Genomic DNA, 11251 nt, shown 5'->3' with positions numbered 1-11251 from the left:
TTTTGTGACACATAAATTTCACAACTTGTGCGATTTTACGATAAAAATCATATCTCCCTCGTTTCTTCAATTGAAAAAAATTAATTGCTTTCCTCGAAAATTATCCAATTGGCCCTTAATTACAAAAATTACATAATTATCCATAAGTTTTTGGCGCTCCTAATCCCATTTTATAGGTTTCTCGTAACATAAAGTTCAATAATTTTAAGCTTATTAATCCCAAACTCAATTCCCATAACCAAATCTTAAATTTCCATCAATACTTAAAATCTCAAGTTATACATTTTTTACACTTCTAAAGATTGTCTTAGTCTTCGAATCAGTATTGCTTATATAAAATCCTCAAAAATTAACCCAACTAGTAACCACGAACCACCAACATTTCTTAGAATACCTACATCCCCCAAAAACATTCATAATTTTCAAGATTAATTTATTACCCATAAGTAGAACATCAGTACTACTAACCCAAAAATTAATATGGTCAAATCATTTTCAACCTCACTTAACGCCCAATAGCCAAAATCTTAATCATGTCCAATTCCATCACAAAACCAACATGCATGAAAATCATATAATTTCTCATTTCATGTCGTAACATGCATAAAAATTTTAAAGCATCTAATCTCAAAACATAACGACAGATAAACATGCACTGTAAAACGTATATCATGTAAATATGCAGGTGATAGCATTAAAAAAATTTAAAACCTTTAAACTTACAGACTTGAGGCGTGACTTCGTGAGCTTCTCGCAACCGACAGTAGGCATAACCATTTACAAGAACACCACTCTGTTACCAACTGTGACGTACCGTACTTTTTAAACATAATTAAAATTTGCGAAAAAATAAATTTTTTTAAATAAATAATAATCTTTCAAATTGCGATAAAAATAAGCTGCTCGTCTAAAATATTTGAAATAAAAACGATTACAAACAAATTTTGCCAAAAAGGGTATCCATTTAGACATCGTGAAATAGTTTCAAGATTAAAATCTTCAAATTTTCAAATTGGTATTTGAAAATCTTAAAATCTCAAAATCACCTAATAAATTAAATTAGGCTTTAAAATGCTAAAATTTCTTAAATAAATTAAAAATACAATTTTCTTGACTTGAAATAAAATACCACATTTTCATAAATTGCCTAAATCGTCACCGGTCTCTTTTCCCGATCCAGCATTGAATATTCACCTGAAACATAAAACTCAAGAAAATATTTTAACGTGCATCAAATAAACATGTAATAATTTAAAATAATGCAAATCATAAATCATGCATCGTTAAAAAATTTTAAAAAAAAATTAAATAAATAATTTAACCAATAATTAAAACGCATATACATGCAATAAACATGATTTTAATGCATTAAAACAATTTAACAAAATACAAAAGAAATTTAATAACTTGCATGCATGTAGTTTACGTGGATCTTCAAATTTTTGGGACGTTACAGTTCAATTTATTCATTCACTATATTGATTTTCAGCATCACCATTAGCTGCTCTCTCATTATATTCACAGTCTCTGACTTGAGCGTCGGAGGGCTTCTAACAGTCTCTTTTGTGATTTCAGGCTTATATTAAATTCAAGGTCTGCACTTAGACTAATATCACCTGCTGGAACCGAACCCTAAATTTTCAGTGAGTATCACTTAGCGCCGTCTGTGAGAACATTGAGCTAAGACATAGAGATGATAGGCCGGAGAGGAAGTAGAAGAACTAACTCAGTACAATCTCGTCTTGAGACGAGATAGGAACAACCTCGTCCTGAGACAAAACCTGAGCAACCTCGTCTTGAGATGAGACAGAAACAACCTCGTCCTGATACTAGAGCCAAGCAACCCCATCCCAATGAGAATATGGGGAACCTGACCGTGGAACAGTTATGTCAGTTCATTAACAAGACAGTAGACGAGGCTATGAAGAGGAACCAAGAATCTATGTTTGCCGAAGAACAAGCCACTCGCCAGGAACAAGAGGAGAGTTTGGAGGGCCGTCAGAGCAGGGTTGAAGAGACGCGGCCCCTCCCCAGTGAGGAAAATCCGTAAATGGAGGAGATGTGGATGGAGATAAGAATGTTGAGGCAGAAATTGAGAAACAGAGCTCCAGCGTCCAAGAAAGAGAGTCTATTTTCCCAGCAATTATGGAGGAAGGGCTTTCCCCAAGTTTTTGACAGTCAAGCGTGGGGAAGTATGACGGGCATACTAACCCAAAAAAATGCTTGGGGAGATTTGAGAATACAGCTTTGTTACGTCAATACTTAGATGGAGTTAGGTGCAAGGTGCACTTGGGCACGTTGGTGAGATCCACCCAGCAGTGGTTTAATACGCTGCATCCCAACTCCATACGGTCTTTCAAGGATTTTTCCACTGATTTCTTGCACAGGTTTGCTAGCAGCAAAAGGAACCAGAAAAATTACCTGAACTTGTTAGTGATGAAACAGCAAGAAGCCGAAACTTTGCGAGAAATCATCAAGCATTTCAACATCACGCAAATAGTGTGTGAGAAGCTAGAAGCTAAATAAGCAGATAAGACATCAGGTCTTGGAGAAGAGAAAGACCTTAGCACACTTGCAGTGCTGAAGATACCATCGGCTACGCCTGACATCATGATAAGTGCATTTACCCAAGGACTGAGAGGAAGGTAGTTCTTTAAATTGTTGGTCAAAAAACCTCCATCAAGTTATGATGATCTATTATTTTTGGCGGAAAAAATATGTAAATTTAGAAGATGCCCAGCGGCATAAGAAGATGGAAGAGCGGCCTGGGGGAAGTAGAGTTGAGGGAGCGGAGAGGGGAGGTAGGAAGAAAGGTGCGGGCGAGAGTGAAGAGGATAAGGCTAGGAGCAGAGGACAATTCTTATCCCATGTTCCACTGAATAGGAATCGTGACAAGTTCCAAAGGGTTCAGAGCAGTGCTAGATTTTTTACGTGGGATAGACAAGAAATATCCTCATCCGGGAGTCGACCGAGGTCTCGCCTGTCCCCTAGGCGAGGTCGAGGCCCTCCATGGATAAATAAGAGGGTAGGGGAGCAGAGAAGGGAATGTCGAGGTCATGATGTCTCTCGGGAGCCCGTCAAACCGATGAGGGGAATGAATGAGGATAAACACCCTACGAGATGAATGACTCATATGATCTAAGAGGTGCTACTAATGGGGACTCCAATCGAAATCAGAAAGCACAAAGAAGAAGGTTGGAGAGTTATGAGATATCCAAGAGTACAGACTTACCACAATAACCCGTCATCAGCTTTGGGCCGGAAGACCATCGAGGCGTTGTGGCTCCACATAACGATGCCTTGGTGGTGACGGCCACCATTGCCAATTATGATGTGACAAGGGTCTTTATTGATAATGGAAGCTCCGTAAACATCTTTTTCAAGAGCAAGTTGGATCAAATGAAGGTGGAAGAATTTGAGTTTAAGCCGATCTCTACTCCACTGTATGGGTTTGCAGGGCACGTCGTCCCGCCTTTGGTTCCGATTGTTCTTCCTTTATCCTTGGGGACAGATCATCGGCGGCTAACAAAGATGATAACCTTCACTGTCGGGGATACCCTGTCTTTGTATAATGGAATTCTGGGATGGCCAATGAAACGTCTGCTCATTTTAAAATTCTACTAAACATTTTTTTTAAATGCAATGGCTGAAACCATGCCTACATAAATCCATAAAATTCGAAACATGCTTTATGTGAAATCATCCCACAGCTGAATATAATAACTACAGTTAAAAATTATGAGAATAGCAACCAACCTAAACAATTTACCTTTTAAAAATATAGAACGTCAAGCATATTAAAATCTGTCAAAATCCTCAACAAAATAAAATCAAAAACCACTTAAAAATTTGTTTAAACGTGTTCCCATAAAATCATATTCTTGCGAAAGAATACAAGGTCCTCGGGTTAACGTGCACCACCAACTCCACCCGTTCAGTCATCATCACCTCCAGTCTCCTCATCGAAAAGCTCACCTGTATCATTCACATCTAGTAAGTCTGAAGACTCAACACACCTGTAACGTTATATCGAAGCACCTCTGGTGCCCAACACACGATCCTCCAACTATAACCACGAACCATCAGTATTTTTCTTAGAAAATCTACATGTCCCAAAAACATTCATAATCTGCATGACTAACTTATAACCCACAAAGTAGAACATCAGTACTACTAACCAAAAATCAACATAGTCAAATCATTTTCAACCTCTCCTCACGCCCAATATTCGAATTCTTAGACATGTCCAATTCCAAACGTAACCAACATGCAATCCAATCTAGTTTTTTAAAAACATATAATCCTTAAATCGTGTAAACAGCTAAACATGTACTGTAAATCGCTGAACACATGTATCATGTAAACATACAGGTGATAACATTAAAACATTTAAAACATTAAAACTTAAAAACTTGAGGCTTGACGACTGAGCTTTTGAAACTGGCGGTGGCACAAACCTCTACAAGAATCCTTGCTCTGATATCAACTGAAACGTCTGTTCATTTTAAAATTCTACTGAACATTATTTTAAATGCAATGGCCGAAACCATGCCTACATAAATCCATAAAATTCGAAACATTCTTTATGTGAAATCATCGCACAGCTGAATAAAATAACTACAGTTAAAAATTATGAGAATAGCAACCAACCTAAACAATTTACCTTTTAAAAATATAAAACATCAAGCATATTAAATTCTATCAAATCCCTCAACAAGATAAAATCATCAACCACTTAAAACGATGTTTAAACGTGTTTCCATAAAATCATATTCATGCGGAAGAATACGAGGTCCTCAGGTTAACATGCGCCACCAGCTCCGCCCTTTCAGTCATCATCACCTCCAGTCTCCTCATCGAAAAGATCATCTGCATCATTCACATCTAGTGAGTCTGAAAACTCAACACACCTGTAACGTTATATCAAATACATCTACATAACATGCAACAGTGAAAAGCAATGTAATAAAGATGTGTTTCATGAACTCATAAAATCGTATGCTTAATCATGACTTGTTAAAGCATAACCCTTTTCATAACATAACTCACATATCAACATATACGTGTTTTTTTTCTTGATTTGAATTCCGTTCATTAGTTGTGACTTTCGTATCATCGTATTAGGCGATGGATCTATCTACGTGTAACCGAAGTACCCGGCTGCGGGGACATCAACGACAGCATTACCCGCCCACTGAGCCTTGGCCTTACATATCATCGTATTAACGTATTCGTATTAGTCACAACCAACTCCCTTCTTTCAAAAACATATCATCATATTCATCACTTAATAAAACATGCATATACGTAAACTTTCCTTAAAATCAAGCATGGAATGTGTTTTTCATAATTACATAAAAACTCATATCCATGATGACATAAACGTTTAAAACATGTAAAATCGTGTTTAGGGCGCTTCCAGGACTAAGAACTCAACGCGAGTGCAAAATGATCATTTTGTCCCTGGAAACCCCAATTGACCATTTTACCCATGGACCTCAAAATTTCGACCCAAATCCAACCAAACTCCTTAAAACACCTCAAAATATATTTATAAGCATTTCTTGGACGTAAACTCGAGCCCGTTACAAAACTTATATACCCGAATCAACCCGAAACTTAATCAAAATTTTCCAAACTTAAATCGTGACTTAAACCTACATGACCAGCCTCTAAACCACTCGTTTCAGACCACATATGACCCACGAAACAAGCCCAATGACGCTGTAATTTTTCTATGCACTCTAGCCACACACTAGCCGCGACTTATGAACCAAACCATCGACCCTACACCTAACCGGCTTGGACCATACTCGAACCAGCCCCTCCTAGACCACCTTAGGACCCTCCTCGACCGAACTATCTCAAGCACACAGCCCCATGCACACTCGAGGTACACCCAAACTGCTGGAACATTTAATGTTTGCAATCTTGATTTTGATGTTAACAAAACTTGTTATTATATTTCTAACATATTTACTCATGTGTGAAGTTGCAAACACGAGAATCAAACTGAAACTGAATTTTGCCAAACTGAATTTCTGGCGAGCTTCGGTGTTTTTATGATATCTCCCAGCTGGATGATTCAAATGACAATCCGCCAACTACACTGATCAGAAAGCTCAATTTTGAACAAGTCGTATTTCACGTTAGTTGGGTGAATTCGGATGTTATCTAGGTCAAACTGATCGTAACTGATCGCACAAAGACAGCAATCAGTTGGGTTTGAGCAGCTACGGTATTTTGGTCATATCTCTCAGCTCGGTTATCGAAATGAAGCGATTCAGTATGTGTTGAAAAGATAAGATGATGATATACAAATTATCTTCAGAAGTCAAAGTCTTTATTGAAGCTTAAGATGCTGATAAATGACGATGAAACTACTGGTTTTGCACAAACTGAAATCAGCCTAGCTGATTTCAGTACACCAGCTGAATTGAACCAACTGCTGACCAACTGAACTGAACCAGTTGCTGACCAACCGAACCAGACCTGCAGCTGACCAACTGAACTGGACCAGCTGCTGACCAGTTGAACTGAACGACCAGTTGAGTTGACCAGAGTTGACCAGTCGGGAAAATGTCCAGCAAGGCGAATTTGACCGTTGCAATTTCAGAAACTTTCCAAACGGTCATATTCTTGTGTCTAACGTATATATCATTGTTGGAGCTTATAAATACAACATTTTGAAGACCAAAAAAGCTTTCCAAACGGTCATATTCTGTATGGGCAGTTAGCATGAAGAAATCAGCTAGTTGAGAGCACAAGCCCTTGTGTGAGGATACATTTGAGATGTACACTGTAGCTGATAAATTCTTCACACACAATCACTCACGCATATGCAAGAGAGTTGAACTTCAAAGATTAGTTGAGTGAGTCTTTACACAAAGACGTAAAACATTGTGTTTGTAGTCTTTGCATATGAGACATTAAACAATATGCTGATTGTGAGGTGTTGCCTACAATCTTGAGTGCTAGGAGTTCAGTTTAGGTAGTAGTGTAAGTCCTAGCTGAGTGGGTTTATACAAGGTGTTGTATAAATCAAAGTCTTCTAGTGAATCCTTTCAAAGGGAAAGAAGGGGTGACGTAGGAGCATTTGAAGTCTCCGAATATCCATAAACAAATTTGTGTCTATTTGTTTATTGCATTTATTTATCATTTTCATAGTTTTAAAGATGCATTGTTGAAACATTTTATGTGTTCTTCAAATACCAAAATATCGCATACCAAGTGTTTGATAAAATGCTTCAGCCAAAATATTTTTACTCATTCAAGCATATTTTTTTAAATGCTTTACAAAATATTTAATCGGTTTCTACGAAGGATTATTTCGAGTTTTTTCTGTAATTCCTTTGAAAAAAGGAGGCTGCTGCTGCTGCTGAATATGGAGGATGGGCGGCCACCATGAAGAAAATAGGTTTAGGGTTTTAATTAAGGAGTTTAAGTTAGAATAATAAATGTTAATGGGCCTTTAATTAAAAATAAAGGATTTAAATTGTTTTAGGCCCATTAAACAATAAAACAATCCAGACAAGCCTTAAAACACTCTCGAAAAATATTTTGTTTAGGTACGTTTTTGAAAATATTTTTCGAGCCCTCAAAAAATCCTCCGACTCTCTAAAATTCGCGTACCGGTTTAAAATAAGACCTGGCGAGTAAAAATACTCCATCAAAATCCATTTTCAAAAATCACACTTAAATACACCATATATTAAAAAATTAAATTTAATTGTTCAATAAAAATATTTTTCCTAAATATCTCCGGTCTCTGTTCCTCGGTCGAGAGATAAATGCAACTTAAAAGTCATTATGCATGAACTTTAATAAATCATGAATTAAAACACATATTTATGCAATAACATGCATTTAATGCATTAAAACAATTTAATAAAATACAAAAGAAATTTGATAACCTGCATGCATGTGGTTTACGTGAACTTTTAAATTTTCAGGACGTTACAGCCTGCCCCGAAGGATTTCAGAGCCGTAGCTTCCACCTATCATCAGAAGCTTAAGTTTCCTGTGGAAAAAAGGGTTGGAGTCTTATGTGAGAACCAAAAAATAGCGTGTCGGTGTTACGAAGGGGTAGTAAAGGAAGAGGGAAAGAGAGCGCGGGTGGAGGTTAATATGATCAAGAAAGGAAAAAGCGGGTTGGTTACCTATCACGAAGAAGGAGGTTCAAGAGGTGGTGGATGAAGAGCCCGAGATTATAGTGTTGGGGTTCGAAAAGAAGACATTCAAAATAGCCCCTGACCTTGACCCGGGGGTTAAGGAAGAACTCATTGTGTGTTTACAGGCTAATCTCAATGTATTCGCTTGGTCAGCTCAGGAACTCAAAGGGAAAACCCCGGATGTCGCAGAGCATCGGTTGAATATCATGCTGAATGCTCGCGCTGTGAAACAGAAGAAAAGACACTTCGGGCCCGAGAAAGATAAAGTTATAAAAAAAATGGGAGAACTGCTTAATGCTGGGCATATTCGAGAAGTACAAATTCCTACTTGGCTATCGAATGTCGTCCTGGTGCCGGAGAGTTCAGGGAAGTGGAGGATGTGTGTGGACTTCAGAGATCTTAATAAAGCGTGCCCTAAATATTGCTATCCTTTGCTCCGGATAGATCAATTGGTGGACTCCACGGCTGGTCATCAATATTTGTGTATGTTAGATGCTTATCAGGGGTACCACCCAATCCTTTTGGCTGTGGAGGACCAAGATAAAGTGAGTTTCATTACCATTGAAGGAACCTTATGTTACGTGGTCATGCCTTTCGGACTCAAAAATGTCGGAGCCACGTATCAGCGATTGATGGATAAAGTATTTTCTGAGCAGATGGGAAGGAATATCGAAGTATACGTTGATGATATCATGGTAAAGTGAAGGGACTCAACCCAGCTCATATCTGACTTAGTGGAGACCTTTTCCACCCTCATGTCATATGGGCTGAAGTTGAATCCTCAGAAGTGCATCTTTGGGGTGAGGAGTTGGAAGTTTCTAAGTTATATGGTGACAGAGATGGGGATTGAGGCTAACCCCGAGAAGGTTCGAGCTATACAAGACATGGTTTGCCCCCGAGGACCCAAGGAGGTTCAGCAATTGATGAGGAGGGTTGCCACGCTGGCATGGTTTATCTCGAGGTTCGTTCATAGAAGCCTACCGTTTTCCCGGATTTTGCGTAAGGCGAAAAAATTTGAATGGGGTCCGGATTGCGACAAGGCTTTTGAAGAATTGAAGAAGTACCTAGCTGAGCTCCCTGTTCTGGCCAAACCGACAGCAGGTGAGCTGTTGTTGGTATATTATATTCCACCGAAGGAGCTGTGAGTTCGGTTCTTGTCAAGCAAGAGGAATCAACTCAACAGCCAGTCTATTATGTTTCACACGCGCTCAAAGGGACAGAGATAAGATACTCGGGGTTGGAAAGTTGGCTTTGGCTTTGGTAATGACGGCAAGGCACTTGAGACCATATTTTCTATCTCATCCAATTGTGGTGCTCACCAACAGTTCATTGGGTATGATCCTAACTCATTCAGACATGTCCGGTCGCTTGGTTAAATGGACCATTGAGCTGGGAGAGTATGATATCCGTTATGAACCAAGGAAAACTATTAAAGCACAAGCCTTAGCCGATTTTCTAGCTGAGACCGTGCATCAGGAAAATAAGGACCCTTGGAAGGTGTATGTTGATGGTTCCTCTTCGAATGATGGAAGTGGGGTGGGGGTAGTATTGATTTCGCTGGCTGGAGATGAAGTGAATTTGGCTATAAGGATGGATTTTCGAGCATCCAACAATGAGGCAGAGTATGAAACTGTATTAGCAGGGGTTCAAGCAGCCAGAAACGTCGAGTACTTGTTTTTTCTGACTCACAGCTGGTAGCGTTGAAGATGAAGGGATTATATGATGTGAAAGATGAAAAATTTATAGAATATGGCCAAGAGATGGACATGGTTAGAGAGAAGTTCACAGAGGTCGTGTTTAAGCAAATCCCATGAAAGAGAATGAAAAGGCAGACACTGTAGCCAAAATGGCTGGAACAATGGGAAGTTGGAAGACTAGGGATGTGGTATTTCAAGTCGAACTCACACCTCACACGAGTTTGCCTGCAGTTGAACATGAAGAAGAGGATTGGAGGATTGTCATAACTGGTTACTTGAAGGAGGGAAAGCTTCCTGATGACCCGAGCAAGTTTAAGATAATGTGCTCGGGGAAGTTCATGAGGGGTGTTGTAGAAATCACTTGGGAGCTTATGCTTTGGCACGGAAAGTGTTGCTCGCAGGTTATTGTTGGCCTTAGTGCTGCATGATGCCCAAGAATTAGTGATGTCCTATAATAGTTGTCAACATCATGCTCGGTTGCATCACCAGCCGGCCGCGCTGATGAAGACTATCGTAGCCGCTTGTCCTTTTGACCAGTGGGGAATTGAATTGATATTATGGGGCCTTTCCCTATAGCTCCCACTCAAAAAAGTTTCTATTGGTAGCAATGGACTATTTTTCGAAATGGGTAGAAGCGGAGCCTTTGGCCAGGATCACCGAGAATGATGTCTTGAAATTCTTGTGGAAGAATATAGTATGCAGATATGGGGTGCCTAGAAGACTGATATCCGATAATGGAAGACAGTTTCAAGGAGCTAAGATCCAAGCTTGGTGTAAAGAGATGAAAATCCAACAATTCTTTACCTCTGTAGCTTACCCGCAGAGTAATGAGCAGGTTGAGTGACTAATCGAACACTAGTGCAAGGTCTAAAGGTTCGACTTGGCAACGCTAAGGGCAATTGAGTGGACGAAGTACCAAGTGTCTTGTGGGCGCATCGAACTACTCCAAGGGAAGGAACAAAAGAAACTCTTTTCAGTTTAGTCTATGGCAATGATGCGGTGCTCTCAGCTGAAATTGGATTGGAATCGGCGAGGGTGATGTTCTATGACGAAGAAAATGGTATGAGACGGGACACTAACCTTGATCTATTGGAAGATAAGAGAGAGGCCACGAGCATTCGTATGGAAGCTCATAAAAACCTTATAGCTCAATCCTACAATCGTAGAGTCGTTCAGAGAAGCTTCCAAGTGGGTGATTTGATTTTAAGAAAGGTACAAGAAGAGCAGAGAGGGAAGTTGCACCCAAAGTGGGAAGGTCCTTTCAAAATGATCGAGAAGCTTAGTTCTGGAGACTATTACTTGGAGAACACGCAAGGAAAGGCTTTAAAGAGGCCCTGGAGTGCTTATCACCTTAGGAAATATCATTCTCGATTTTATCATTGA

At 39.3% G+C, this 11251-nt stretch overlaps 1 protein-coding gene across 1 annotated transcript; it reads left to right on the top strand.

Annotated features, from left to right (window-relative positions):
* The first annotated feature begins 10475 nt into the window (after positions 1 to 10475).
* LOC140991247 (uncharacterized) lies at positions 10476 to 11251 on the top strand. The gene is made up of 2 exons (XM_073461183.1): positions 10476 to 10692; positions 10878 to 11251. The coding sequence occupies exons 1-2, from the start codon at positions 10476 to 10478 to the stop codon at positions 11249 to 11251; spliced, it is 591 nt and encodes a 196-aa protein (XP_073317284.1).

The sequence above is a fragment of the Primulina huaijiensis genome, chromosome 13, assembly GCF_012295235.1.
Source record: "Primulina huaijiensis isolate GDHJ02 chromosome 13, ASM1229523v2, whole genome shotgun sequence".
Classification (NCBI taxonomy): Eukaryota; Viridiplantae; Streptophyta; class Magnoliopsida; order Lamiales; family Gesneriaceae; genus Primulina; species Primulina huaijiensis.
This window is presented reverse-complemented; position numbering and strand designations above follow the sequence as displayed.

Bases quoted from the DNA above. Each gene is read 5' to 3' on its own strand.
- LOC140991247 (XM_073461183.1), top strand. From the start codon at position 10,476: ATGGACTATTTTTCGAAATGGGTAGAAGCGGAGCCTTTGGCCAGGATC. The intron at 10,693-10,877 runs GTAATGAGCAGG...CGGTGCTCTCAG, and splicing joins CTCTGTAGCTTACCCGCAGA to CTGAAATTGGATTGGAATCG.